At 44.7% G+C, this 15,142-nt stretch overlaps 1 protein-coding gene across 3 annotated transcripts in view; it reads right to left on the bottom strand.

Annotated features, from left to right (window-relative positions):
• Window positions 1-8,456, bottom strand: part of BMP2K (BMP2 inducible kinase) — a 108,587-nt gene extending 100,131 nt beyond the window's left edge. For 2 of the 3 annotated variants that reach the window (XM_073340471.1, XM_073340472.1), the window contains exon 1: window positions 7,883-8,456. In XM_073340471.1, the coding sequence (XP_073196572.1) occupies window positions 7,883-8,048 (166 nt within the window). In that variant the 5' untranslated portion in view covers window positions 8,049-8,456. The remainder of the gene's footprint in view (window positions 1-7,882) is intronic. The other variant, XR_012158433.1, reaches the window with a different exon arrangement.
• Between the last annotated feature and the right edge of the window lie 6,686 nt (window positions 8,457-15,142).

Genomic DNA, 15,142 nt, shown 5'->3' with positions numbered 1-15,142 from the left:
AAATATTTGCCAAATAAGTCAAACAAACAGATACCAGATCTCCTAATACAATGAGACTACAAACAGGGCTGGGGTCTAATAGGTTGCTGTCAAATAGATAATGCTCAGATAAGCCAGTCCCCACACCTCCAGTTACTGCAACAGGTGAAGGCATTGGGAGTCCCACTAGGATGCTACCCTGGACCCCCCCCAGGACTCCATCTTTCATAGCCTCCAGCTAGTACGGGTCTGATCAATGTGGTACCCTCCACCCCAAACCTCCTCTGCCTGCTGCTCCTCTCAGCCAGCCTTTTCTTCCTGTTCCCCCAACTCCCATACTACAGTCTCCATGGCTCCTGTAGCTACTACTTTAGCTCTCCCCAAATCTCTTTTGAATCCTCTCCATTGACAGCTCCAGTGCTTGACCACTTCCAATGCTCATCCCAAGAGGCACTGACTTTAAATTGGTCTCCCTCTTATCAGTTTCATCGGCATTTAAATTACAGTGAAAACTGACAAGAGTGGCTGAGATGGTATGCCTGCATTCAGAAAGGCAAGAGAACCCTACACTAGGAGTTCTCAGACTTTTGTACTGGTGACCCCTTTCACACAGCAAGCCTCTGAGTGCAAACCCCCCCCCCCCCACATACATAAAAAACACTTTTTTATATATTTAACACCATTATAAATGCTGGAGGCAAATCGGGGTTCAGGGTGGAAGCTCACAGGTCCCGACCCCCAGTTTGAGAACCCCTGCCCTACACCATATTAGGAACATTTTCTTCACAACTATAAGGACTAGAAACTTGCTTTTTACAGGAAAGAGGATAAACAGAACCTTAGAGTTTGCAGAAGTACATAACACGATGAAAGGTTCCTACGGGCCCTTGCGCAAGTAGATTTTATTTTAGCTCTGCTAATACTGCTAATTTTTAATTCCACATTTTCACTTTCATTTCTTTTGGCTTCAGTGGAAGGATTACAGATGCAGATGTCTTCACAATGCCACTAACTATCGTTGCTGAGCACAAACATCGAACATTATCAACTAACTTGAACAGTAAGTTTGACTTGAATGCTTTCTAATGTAATCATAGAACAAAAGTAAATACACACAAAAGGATGAAGTTATAGACAACATTATATTTTATGGCTAATGCGAAGTTACTTGATAACATAGCAGCCAACAAAAGGGACAGGCTACACACGCATTACTTTCTCCAACCCTTAGGCTGACGTAGTATCCTAACATCATCCACCTTAAATAAGAGTTTATATTTTTCTTAACTGACAATTTACAAATGAGATTACCAGTCCTCTTAAGTATGTAAGCTGAGCAAAGCACTATCCAATTTCCCTGTTTTCTACCACAGGCCTATTTTAAGTCACCTCCTCAACTATTAGAGAATCATACCCCTACACAATCCAAGAAAACTGTATCCTGCAACAAGCCTTGCAAAGGCAGATCCCTATACTGAGCCCCATTGACTTCAATAAGGGTATGTCTACACTACGAAATTAGGTCGATTTTATAGAAGTCAATTTTTAGAAATCCATTTATACAGTCGATTGTGTATGTCCCCACTAAGCACATTAAGTCGGGGGAGTGTGTCCTCAGTACCGTGGCTCGCATCGACTTACAGAGCGGTGCACTGTGAGTAGCTATCCCACAGTTCCCGCTGCCCATTGGAATTCTAGGTTAAGCTCCCATTGCCTGATGGGGCAAAAACATTGTCACAGGTGGTTTTGGGAACATGTCATCAGTCGCACCTCCCTCCCTCCGTGAAAGCAACAGCAGACAATCGTTTTGCACCTTTTTTCCTGGGTTACCCGTGCAGATGCCATACCACGGCAAGCATGGAGCCCGCTCAGCTCACTGCCGCTGTTGTGAGCATTGTAAACACCTTGCGTATTATCCTGGAGTATGTGCAGAACCAGACTAAGAGACGCCAGCATGAGGACGATTGCGATGAGGACGTGGACACAGACATTCCTGAAAGCATGGGCTGTGGCAATTGGGACATCATGGTGGCAGTGGGGCTGGTTGATAAAGTGAAACGCTGATTCTGGGCCTGGCAAACAAGCACAGACTGGTGGGACCACATAGTGTTGCAGGTATGGGATGATTCACAGTGGCTGCGAAACTTTCGCATGCGTAAGCGGACTTTCCTGGAACTTTGTGAGTTGCTTTCCCCCACCCTGAAGCGCAGGAATACCAAGATGAGAGCTGCCCTGACAGTTGAGAAGCGAGTGGCGATATCCCTGTGGAAGCTTGCAACGCCTGACTGTGCTACAGGTCAGTCGGGAATCAATTTGGAGTGGGCAAGTCTACTGTGGGGACTGCTGTGATCCAGGTAGCCAACGCAATCACTGACATTCTGTTATCAAGGGTAGTGACTCTGGGAAATGTGCATGCAGGTCGCACTGGATGGCTTTGTTGCAGTGGGGTACCCTAACTGTGGTGGGGCAATAGACGGAACACATATCCCTATCTTGGCACTGGACAGCCTTGCTAACCAGTATGTAAACCGCAAGGGGTATTTCTCAATGGTGCTGCAAGCACTGGTGGATCACAAGGGATGTTTCACTGACATCAACGTAGGATGGCTGGGAAAGGAGCATGACGCTCGCATTTTTAGGAACTCCGGGCTGTTCGAGCAGTTGCAAGAAGGAACTTACTTCGCAGACCAGAAAATTACCGTTGGGGATGTTGAAATACCAATAGTTATCCTTGGGGACCCAGCCTACCCCTTGCTCCCATGGCTCATGAAGCCATACACAGGCACCCTGGACAGTAGTAAGGAACAGTTCAACTATAGGCTGAGCAAGTGCAGAATGGTGGTAGAACATGCCTTTGAACGTTTAAAAGCTTGCTGGCACTGTTTGCTGACTAGGTTAGACCTCAGTGCAACCAACATTCCCATTGTTATTGCTGCTTGCTGTATGCTCCATAATATCTGTGAGAGTAAGGGGGAGACGGTTATGTCAGGGTGGGAGGTTGAGGCAAATTGCCTGGCGGCTGATTTTGAGCAGCCAGACACCAGGGCAATTAGAAGAGCACAGCTAGGTATGCTGCGCATCAGAAAGGCTTTGAAAACCAGTTTCATGACTCGCCAGACGTGACAGTTGTGTGTTTCTCCTTGCTGCAAACCCGCCCCCTTTGTGGATTTTAATTCCCTGTACGCCAACCATCCTCCCGCCTTCAATCACAGCTGGCAAAGGAAATAAAGTAACTATTGTTTTGAAACCATGCATTCTTTCTTTATTAATTAAAAAAAAGTGAGATAACTGACAAGGTAGCCTGGGTGGGGTGCGGGAGGAGGGAAGGACAAGGCCACATTGCCTATTGTAGCCACACTAAAAATCAAAACTGTGTGAATGACAGCCTTCTGTTGCTTGGGCCATCCTCTGGAGTGGAGTGGCTGGGTGCCCGGAGCCTCCCCCCCATGTTCTTGGGCATCTGGGTGAGGAGGATATGGAACTTGGGGAGGAGGGCAGGCAGTTATACAATGGATACAGCGGGGGTCTGTGCTCTTGTTGGCTTTCCTGAAGCTCCAGCAGACACTTCATCATGTCCGTTTGCTCCCCTATTAGCCTCAGCATCGCCTCCTGCCTCTGCTCTTCGCGCTCACTTAATGCTTTCCTGGCCTCTGCCACTGAATGCCTTCATGCATTAAGCTGTGCCTTATCAGTGCGGGACGACTGCATGAGCTCGGAAAACATGTCACTGCGAGTGCGTTTTTTTCACCCTCTAATCTGCGATAACCTCAGGGATGGAAATGATAGAGGGAGCACAGAAACATTTGCACCTGGGGGGAGATAAAAAGGGAGAGTAAAATTTAAAATGATACATTTCTGAGAACAAAAGGGAGACTCTTCCACAGTGAATCAAGCAATTCACAGCAGACAGCACATGTGCTTTAGGTACAAGGTCGCATTTTGCCTTTTATATTGAGCGCCTGCCGGTATGAAGCAACAGAATTTGGTTTCCAGGCAGCCATGGTAAGCCTTTTGGTACACAGGGTTGGCTTCTTACACCTTCATAACATGTGGGAATGGTTTCACACTGCAGCGCCATCCTTTCCCATAGCAAGTAATGCCAATTGGGTTTCACATTTAAAAGGAGGGGCTGCGGTTTTTGGGTGGATGTGCAGCACACACCTCCCTCCACCCCACCGCGTGGCTATTCTCTGGGATGATCCCTTCACCCCTCCCCCCGCCATGTGGCTGTTCTCAGGGATGATCCCTTTTAGCCAAGCGCAAACAACCCAGCATGAACGGGGTCCTTTTACTGTTCCCTTACAAAAATTCCCCAATTTCAACTAGGTGACCATGAATGATATCACTCTCCTGAGGCTAACACAAAGATATAGACCGAATGTTGCTTGAATGCGACCAAAACCCAGGACCATTCGTTGCCATGCTTTGTGCTACAATGACTCCAGACTACTTGCTACTGGCCTGGCATGGTAAAGTGTCCTACCGTGGAGAACGAAATAAGGCAGCCCTCCCCAGAAACCTTCTGCAAAGGCTTTTAGAGTACCTCCAGGAGAGCTTCATGGAGATGTCCCTGGAGGATTGCCACTCCATCCCCAGACACATTAACAGACTTCTCCAGTAGCTGTACTGGCGGCGAATGCATCCCAATTCTTCAGAGCAAAACAAACATTAAACACTATTTCTTTTAAACCCTGTACTGTAGTTACAAATGTGCACTCACCAGAGCAGCCTTCTCTGGCTTCAGGATTGGGGATCCAGCCTTGGGAGGGTATTGGCTCCAGGGTGATGAAAAGGTCCTGGCTGCCAGGGAGAACAGATTCACTGCTTGCCTGCTGAGCATTCTCCTCCCCCTCCACAAAATCCTCCTCCTTGTTGCGTGAAAGTCCCCCCTTGCAGGTGTCCACGGGCAGTGGTGGGGTCCCCCCCTAGAATGCCATGCAGCTGATGATAGAAGCGGCATGTATGGGGCTCTGATCCTGAGCAACTGTTTGCCTCCTTTGTCTTTTGGTAGGCTTGCCTGAGCGCCTTAACTTTCACATGTCACTGCTGCGTGTCCCTGTTGTAGCCTCTCTCCACCATGCCCTGTGCGATTTTGGCACATACTTTAGCATTTCTTCTTTTTGATCAGATTTCGGCCTGCACAGATTCTTCTCCCCATACAGCAATCAGATCAAGTGTCTCCATTTTGGTACATGTTGGAGCTCGTTTGCAATTCTGGGGGCACTGCATGGTCACCTGTGCTGCTGAGCTCGCCACGCGAACCAAACAGGAAATTAAATTCAAAATTTCCTGGGGCTTTTCCTGTGTACCTGGCTAGTACATCGGAGTTCAAAGTGCTGTCCAAAGCGGTCACATTGGAGCACTCTGGGATAGCTCCCGGAGGCCAATACTGCCGAATTGCATCTGCACTACCCCAAATTCGACCCAGCAAGGTTGATTTTAGCACTCCGCCCCTCACAGAGGAGAAGTACAGAAGTCAATTAAAGAGCCCTTTAGGTCGACGGAAAGGGGTTGGTTGTGTAGACGCGTTCATTTTAAGATGGACATAAGGCTAAATTCAACCTAACCCCACAGTGTAGACCAGGGCTAAGGCTCCATAAAAGGGTCCACCTGCATTGCTAGTTGTGGAATTGGTGGCCTAAAACTAATGCATGAGTACTGAGCTCACTTCTAAACTGCAAAAGCAAAACTACCCATCTTCTCAATATTGAACACAAATTCAATTTTAGCTAAACGGATACTGTCAACTAATACTTCTGTGTGAAAGATTAAAAAAATCCATTACAATAGATAAAGATATTAATTGAAAGGTGAGGTGGGAAAATTCCACTCTACTTTTGGCATCAAGTGCTGCGAAGTGCATGGTCAGTATTCCTTTGTGTGGGTATTTAATAGCTGACTTGAAACCTTTTTAATAGGAAATTATTACAGAAAAATTTGCACAAAAGCTAAAAAAGATGCAGTAACAAACTATTCATTTCATATTTTTAAATCAAAAAGATCTCAAGATGACAGTGTCCCTTTCAGAGGGCACTAAAAGTCAGGGTAGGCATGTTCTTCCTTAGAATTCATATTTTTCAATAGACCTTTCAAGGTTCGAAAGAGGATTCCCAGAATCCCACATATGTTTGAAAAAATGAAAATTCCACAATAACATACTCCCGTTGCAATCATTTTTCAATAGCACGGGATAAACAGTACTCAGATCTACTATCAGTATCTGCAATGCCTTAGCCGTTTACCAATTCTCTCACTTTGAAATAAGGAAATCAATTTAGAACCTATAAACGTTCTTTGTTTGACATTAATAGCAGTTTAATAAATATATGCAAGGGGTAATGAGAACATGCAAACCTACACAATTGCACACAGTACTTGGGTTGAGAATTATAAATAAACCATGAAAATTGGCCAGCATGCATATGCACATAAGTCTACTCTCTGACAACAGGAGAATGGGTTTGTGGGGGGGGACGGGGGGGACGGAACGACACCTGGATTTGTGCTGGAAATGGCCCACCTTGATTATCATACACATTGTAAGGAGAGCGATCACTTTACATAAGCTATTACCAGCAGGAGAGAGGGGTGGGGGGAGAGAAAACCTTTTGTAGTGATAAACACCCATTTTTTCATGGTTTGTGTGCATAAAAACATCTTCTGTATTTTCCACAGTATGCATCCGATGAAGCGAGCTGTAGCTCACGAAAGCTCATGCTCAAATAAACTGGTTAGTCTCTAAGGTGCCACAAGTACTCCTTTTCTTTCTCTGACACACATTAACATAATTTTATTCACTTTACTGTTTTCTAATTTTGCAAGAATACCACACCGCATAGGAGTATTCTAAATACAAAACTGGCCTTATGTCCAACCACCCGAGAAGGGAATTTTACAGTAGTCTTCATAGCGTAGAGTATACATAAAAATTTAGCTAAGGGATAAGAACTATACTGGTTACTCCCACAATAAGAACCCAAAGCGGATACTAGTCAAGATTACCTATGTTATTTAGTTTACTAAAATGCATAGCATAAATGACCAAATATTGCCCATTCAGAGCTTTTGTTGTCCAACATAAGTTCACTGCAATGTCAATTGCCGGTTTAACAATACAAGCAGCATACTAACGATGGAGTAATTAATCAAATATTGTTGCAAGGGGAGAGACAGGAGTCCTACTGCATAAAAAGCTGCAAACACCACACATTCATTGCTGATCCAAGTACAAGTCTGTTGAATTCCAGAAGTTAGGCCTTAATATGAGCTTCATTTAGAATTACTTAGCAAACAGGACAAAAATCTTATACAAGTCCGTTCTCTGGCATTGGTTACTGTACACTACACACATTCTCTGAAACACCATTTGATCTGACCCAATGAATCATCAGATCCAACAGCAGCATGCCACTTGCTAGGCAATTTCATAATGGTTTACTGGTGACAATATGCCAGGAAACTAAGTAAACCCTACAATGAGGCCAATGCACCAGCCAATCATTTAAAAAACAAAAAACCCTAACCGGCTTATAATGTGTATGCAGCTATTTAGAGTCTGGGAAGGAGAGCCAGTGCCGGGGGGAGGAGAAAAAAGGGGCGATCCAAAGGTCTCCGGCTTCTAGCCCAGAGTGGGGGGCGCAAAGGGAAGACCTCTCTCCTTCTGTCCCCAACTTTTTAGTCGGTCTACGGGAGCCCCCTTCATGGACTCTGCAGGGCTCCTGCCTCCCAGCCCCGATTCCCTCCCGCAAGGGCATGGGCTGGCACTCGTGGCCCTGGGAAAGCGAGCGGGATGGGGGCTGAGCCGCCCTGACCCGCCGATCGCCTCCGGGGCATCTCCACCGAGGCGGCGGGGGCTTTGCCCTGGCACTGCCCACCCCCACGGCCCGGGGCCTGCACCCGTTACCTTCCGCCAGCAGATCCTCCAGGGTGACCTGGTGCCGTCCCACAGCGAGCACCCGGCCCGCGGCGCCCCCGCCGCCCGCGCCGCCGGAGCCAGCGCACGTCGTCCCGCCGCCGCCGCCGCCGCCGCCGCTCCCCTCGGCCTTGGGCATGCGGGAGAACTTCTTCATGGCGAGCGGCGGGCTGGGGACGGGGACGCAGCCGGAGAAGCGCGGGCAGTGCCCGGCCCCGCAGCGAGGGGTGCCCGGGGGTGGGGGAGGGGACGCGCTGCCCGGGGAACCGCTCGCCGCTGGCAGGAGCCGGGCTGCGAGCCTCACATTCCGCCCGCGGGGAGCTGCCCCCGCCCCGCTCACTCGCCCGCCGGGCAGCGGCACCGCGGCCGCGGGGTGGGAAGCGCCGGGCCCAGCTGCGCCCCCTTTGCTCCTGCAGGGCCAAGGGGGGGACCCCGCGCTGCCCTGCCCTGCCCGGCCCGGCGCGGACTTTGCGCCCAGCCGCAGCAGCAGCGCCGAGGCGAGCACTCAGGGACCTGCAAGGGACCAGCCGCCTCGCCTGGGCGGTGTGCGGTCAGCGGCGCATGCGCACTCCTCCGGTTCCGCCCACTCCCCCCGCCCCGCGGCCGGAAGTGAGGTCGCCGGGCCTGGCCGGCACGTGGGGAGGGAGGCCGCGCTCGCGCCGCCCTTTGAGAGCCTCGGCCGTTGTTTAGAACGTTGGTGGTGGATCCCGCCTGCCGTTAGAGGGGGGAACGACCGTTTCGAACGCTGGAGGAGCAGGGGTTCCAGCCCCCGGGGAGGCTGGCGCGCGCGCGCGGGGATGGCCCTGCCCCTAGGCTAGCGGGAGAGCAGCCCTTCCCCAGCCAATACTTAATTTGTAATGAAAGAGGTACTGGGGCACAGGCATTTTTTTTTTTTTACATTCATAACTGATGGAGCAAGCCCAGCGGGGCTATGAACTGCCAAGCCTAGAGGTGCCAGGGATCTGCCCTGTCAAGCCCTGGCACAAATTAAGCAGTGTCCCCAGCCAAAGCTTAGGACAGGCCCAGCAGGCATAGTTATTCTTGGCAGCAACAGCCCTCTCTTCCTTTCAATCCCAGCTGCTGGCACATCCAAGCGCCTGTGAACAGGACATTTCTGGCTCCTGGGTGGAGCTGGTCAAAAACTGGCATCGTTTTCCATAATTGTTTGCAGGAAAGGAAAAAAGGGTTGTGAAACTTTCAACCTGCAGTGAATGAGAGAAAAAACTTAGCCAAGGTCAGGGGAAGCCCATCTACTATGGTGATGAAAGTGTTTTAAGAGCCTGCATAGACTAGAAGAACTAGCTGACACAGAAAAAAGTGTAATCACACTTAGAGGTCTATAAAATCCTTAGTGGTGTGAGCAAGAAAATGTTATTGACCCTTTCAGACAATACAAAAACCTCGGGGTCACGCAAGGAAATTAATATGCAGCTGGTTTAAAACTAAAAGAAGTACTTTTTCACACAATTTAACCTGTGTAACTCACTGCCAGGTGATGTTGTGAATGCCAAAAGTATAATTGGGTTCATAAAAGGACTAAATATGTTCATGGAAGATAGGCCTATAAATGGAAAATAGGCCTATTAGCCAAGATGGTCAGGCATGCAACCCCATGCTCAGGGCAATCCTAAACTTCTGACTGCCAGAAGCCAGATGTGGAAGACAGGTGGATCACGCCAAAATTGCCCTGTCCTGTGCACTCTCCCTGAAGCTCTGGTGCTGGCCACGGTGGGGGACAGGATATGGCTAGATGGACCATTGATCTGACCCCATATGGCCATTCTCTTATGTATGCTGGATCCCAACATCACTTCCTGAAGCATCTAGGTGTTCCATAGAGCTCTTCGATCCAAGTACTGACCCAGCCTGACTGCTTGGGCTGAGGGAGATGACAGGATCCTGCCACAAAGTGATATGACTGCAGGCATATCTTTCTCTGGGGATTCCCATAATACAAATGCAGATGACATGCAAGTAGCTTTTTTCAGAGGGTGGTATCATACTAGTAAAATATTTGGTGTCAGTTACTTTAATGCACAAATACAAATACATCCACATTTTGGAGTTCTATAGTCCAAATCTAACAGTAGCATATAACACCTCATGCTGGGATACCTAGGACAGCAGTGGTAGTTGCCAGTTCATTAAAGAATCTTTTGATACCAGAAACTTGACATCTTTCAGATAGTCTTTCTTCCCTCTCAGTTTTCCAATGAATAGCAGAAAGGCACCCTAAGTCTACTTAGATTTCTCAATTTCCCACTGGCAGATGACCTAAAGAGGAGGATTGGATAGATCCAGTGCAAAGAAGGGGAGGGGAGAGCAGGGGATGGATCAAAATGAGGCACAACACACAGGTGCGGATGATGAGTGATGTAGAAGAGAGGGTGGGCTGAAGAATAACCCAGCAACTGGAAGAGGCAAGATGATGGGGAGGCTGGACTAAAGGGTAGAAAGAGACCAGTGTAAAGGAAGTGGGTGAGGGAAATGGAGCAGAGGAGTGGACCAAAGCAACATTACCAACGCTCACAATTTTATCTTGAGTCTTGCAATATTTGTCTTTTCTTAAAGCTCCAGCTCCTGGAATCATGTAATGATTGGAAAATCCAAGCTTTCATTTTAAAAAAAAGTTTCTAGCCTTCAAAGTTATTGAGCAATCATTGAAAATGTGTACCCTGGATGCTTACAAACTTTAAAGCAAACAAAAGGCCAAATTTGATTATTTTTTAAATCTCATGATTTGTAAGATGCTCCAAAAATTATGAGATTTTGATTCATGGTTCTTTAAAGGCTGGGTTCAATAATACCAAGGATTGCAGAAAATGAAGCTTTTTTAACAAGAATGTATAATTGTAGACACATATGGAATGTAAATTACTGCGCGTAATGCTCTTATTTAGTAATTGTGTAGATCTGGAAACCTCTACTATAGCTGGATCCACAAATACAAATCCCCAATTTTTTAAGTGTACATACCAGAGGATGTGTTTTTAGATTCAAGATTTCTTATAGTTTATATGGATTATACAATGTAATGTTTCAGCAGTGTCATTGACATTTTTTGTAAAGTGCTTTGAGATCTACTGATAAAAAGCACTATATAGGAGCTAGGTATTATTATTGTTTTATCATCATGCAAGAGCATTTGAAAGTTGCTGTAACGTCAGATGTTTTCCATATGCTGATATCAGGTGTGGAGATAGGAACATGCGGACATCATCCTCTCCTCTCTATACTGTTTAACACTCCAAACCGCCTCGGTTTTGTTTCTTTCTGTTTTCTAAGCATCTCTCTTCCAACTGTAAATTCTTTCCCTCATATGGTTCATAAAATGGTTTAAACTCAGTCTCAACAAAATCAAATAAACCTTCCCCCACAAATGTTTGTAATGCTCTTAAAGGAAAATAAAACAAAAATCCCCATAGTACTTCTCTAAACTCTTCTTTGTGTAGATATTAGTTCTTAAAAATGTCTGCCTGCTGTTTTCTTCCTGGACAGTCTTTCCCTCATACTAATTTCCCAGTCTGCTTACTGAAAACAAAATGTTTAACTATTTAGAAATCTGTTTTTACTTTACTAAAACTGTCTTATCTCTCTCTCTCTCTTTGTTAAAGCTAATTCTCTTTAAATTATACTTCATCTCATACTCAAACTGTAGGATTTTGCCTTTGTACTATAGACTAGCTGGTGTGCAGAGGCCATAGCAGCAATATCTGCATACTATTACGCCAGTTCATTTATAATACATGAAGGTTATTCTACCTTTTGATAGTTTGGTTAGTCTGAACAAGAGAATTCAAGAGAAAAGTCTCATCATAAGCATTATTTTCACTTTTCTACTCTTATCTCACTGTTTTATGTTTGTTTTCTTTCTAGTCCTGTGGGAACGCTGAGAACCGTCATCTACACAAAGAAGCAGCTATATAATCTCCCCATCCCAGTAAATACTGTTTCTCAGTTCCTTACTGATGGCCCTGGTTTAGCCTGAATTAGATACAGTTACCAACACCAATCCAAATGTTTACTGATGAAGGACAGGAGGACAAACCCAAGAGACAAGTGAGCTTCTCTAATATAAAGTAAATACCTTAACTCCAACGCTCAGCAGCAAGAAGGAAAGTTCCTGTTTTTTTTTGTTTTGTTTTTTGGGGGGTTTTTTGCTTGTTTTTAAATGTATACAAAATATCAAATATCTGGTACATTGAGAGGCTACTGTGAAAAAAACAGTATGGATGAAATTCACTCCTTTGCAAAGGTCCAACACAAGACCCACTGGACTGCATAAAGTCTTACTTTAGACTAGACTTGGCAGAGTTTGATTTTTTTAATATAATTTGGACCAATAATATCAATGTTTATTTTTAAACATTTTTATTTTGTCAATTTAAATTTTCACAGTTGTGGGAAATTATGTGGGGGGGGAGTCAGACTAATTATTTAATGACAGTAGACATTGAAATCCAAACGTTAAAGCTTTAGAATAATTAAAACACAAATTGTGAACATCACAGGTCAAAATATACAACATAAGTAACCTAAAATCAAACTTGAATAAGTTCTCAAGAAGCATTTTTATTATTTTGCCTATTTGTAAATTTCAGTTATCATCAATGGAAATATTTTTTCATTGGTTTGTGTATAGTGAAATCAACATTTACTGACATTTACCAGTAGAAATCTAATACTTCCAAGCCTACTTAATACTTAATTTGAGGGCTTACACGGTGTATAGACTTCATGCTGGCCTTACAAACAGAGGAATTTCAAACCCTGTCAGTTTCAACCCCATCTGTTCTAAACATGAAATAAAGCGAGCCAAAGGAAAATTACTGATTCCTAATACTAGGATGTAGAATATCTAAAAAAATGACTAAAAGGTATAAATGGCTGTATTCAGCCTTGATGTAAGTGGGTGCAAGTCTCATTGACACTGAAGTCAGGAGCCATTGACTTCAATGGAAGATTTGCGCATTCATATGCGGGTAAATTTCTTGTTGAGATTACAGCCCTTGCCCAGGTAAGGACAAGGGAATGCAGGGAAATTCACATCTGTTCGTACGGCCATAGGGACAATATCAATGGATGACATTTTTTCAAGATTCTTCTTAGCGTATGTGCATTGTGCCTCAGGTGGCACGCGAACAGGATTCATCACCGAATTTCGTCCCATGGTTGGATCATTAGTTTCCCCAGGCTGGGTACTGACTGAGAGTGCAACATGAATGCTGCTCCATGCCCCTCTTTGCAATGAAGTAAGGAATTTGATGGAGGATATAATGGACTGGAAAATTACTTTGGTGCTGGTCCTGCAAGCTGTTTCACGTGGGTGGATCCCGTGGCCTAGCTGGAGCAGCTTGCAGAACTGGAGCCTTAGATGCCAAACCGGAATCCTTTAATAGTTCGATTGGAAAAGCTGGAAATTTGGAAATTAAATAAGCAAGATCAAGGATAGAACTGAGTATCAGTTCTTTTTTTGAAGTTATATGGGTGGATCCTACAAGACTCTGAGCACTCTGACCCCAATCCAGCATAGCACTTAAGTTTTCATTTTAAGCTTCACCTCAGTAGCATTACTCATATGCTAAAAGGCCAGGGCCAGGCAATCTGAGACCCTAGGACCACCTGTTGCTCTGCCTCCATGGACCCACCCCCCAGTCTTTGTCCCTCTTCTTCCAATGAGACAGGGGCAGTGGCCTGGGGCCCCCTTGTAATCTCAAGAGTGGCAGTAAGGTTCCTCTCTTCACTCACCCCTAGAGAGGCAGGGTGGCAATGTGATCTTTGATCGCATGACTCCAAGAGTTGGGGCCCTATAAGTACAAGTGTATTGTGCCTATCCCTTACCTGCCTTGTTTACAGTTAAGCATCTGCTTAATTGTTTTGCTGGATTGAGGATAGAGTGATCAAACCCATATCTAGAGTTGGAGCATATGAGGAAACATGATAAATAATCTTATAAAATCACTAGTCAACTTTATTTCCTTTGCTACTGAAATGGAAGGAGATATGCAAGTATTCAGGTAATGTTCAATACTATATTCATAAATGGCTCATGTGCACAAAATGATTATATATGTTAAGACAGAAAGAAGAATTTAAAATCCCCATAGTGGTTAGGGACTGGGATTCCTGGCTCTGAGACAGGCTTTGTCTACGTTCTTTGGCAAGTCATTCAGGGACTTTAAAAAGAACAAAAAACAATTAGTGAAACCACTCACAGAGTAAGATCATACTCAGAATAGGGATGGCAGGCAGATCCACAATTCTTTGAGATGCTAGATAGGGGACACTATAGAAGTGCAAAGTATTGGTATTGTTTTTACTCCCATTTCAAGACACCAGTGCAGTGATCACATTGTTATATGTGGCTACATTAAGACCTAGAATATGATTCCAAGAATTATTCATTCATATAACGTGCAGAAGTTTAAAATGTCTAGTTTATGTTAAAATTAATTTACTCATTTGATAATTTATTTTGATTATAAACATCAAAACAAATCTTTGATATATCTGCCATACACTGTGATGATTGTGATTCTAGATCACAGTTCTTGTTTATTCAGTAACAAAGGGCCAAATGCTTCTCACCTTATGAGAGTTTTCTTAGTTCAGGTGAAACAATACATACAATTAAAATCAGGAATTTTGTTGATATGAATAACTACTAGTGCAGAACACAGTCAGTTTCTTCATTCGGTTAAAATCTCAGGCTGATATTTCATTTTATGTATATTATTTAAACATTTTCTAGTTCCATAGTCAGACTCTTGATGTCATTTTCTCCTCCCTTGTTATTCATCCTCTACTGTAATTGTTTATCCTTTGTCCTGGCCCCCCACGCTCTAAATGATTTAGTCATCTCATTCTTACCAATAACCTCATCCTCACAGTACTTTTTCCTTTAAAATGTGCATTATTAAAGGTACATAACACAATTTTGATTATGTCCTTAAAATACACTTCCTCTGTGGAGTCTTTCAAAGCAAATGCACCAAGCTAAGCATTTTAATAAAAACAAAACCAAGTCTGCAATCTTTTGAAGCTGTACCTTTTTCAATTAGCAGTCAGTGAAATATAGTGCTTGCCCCCCAAACTGTGGCCCATGGTCTGTGGAGTACCTACTGATGGTTCATGGAAAGCTGACTGGTCATATGATGCTGACTCCCCTTATTTCCAACTGCAAAATTGCTTTACAAGAAAACTGAAATACATTGAATACATTACTATTATGCTTCTATGTCACCAGCTGCT

The sequence above is a fragment of the Lepidochelys kempii genome, chromosome 4 (assembly GCF_965140265.1).
Source record: "Lepidochelys kempii isolate rLepKem1 chromosome 4, rLepKem1.hap2, whole genome shotgun sequence".
NCBI lineage: Eukaryota > Metazoa > Chordata > Testudines > Cheloniidae > Lepidochelys > Lepidochelys kempii.
The sequence above is the reverse complement of the archived record's forward strand: the minus strand, read 5'-3'. Positions and strand labels throughout refer to the sequence as shown.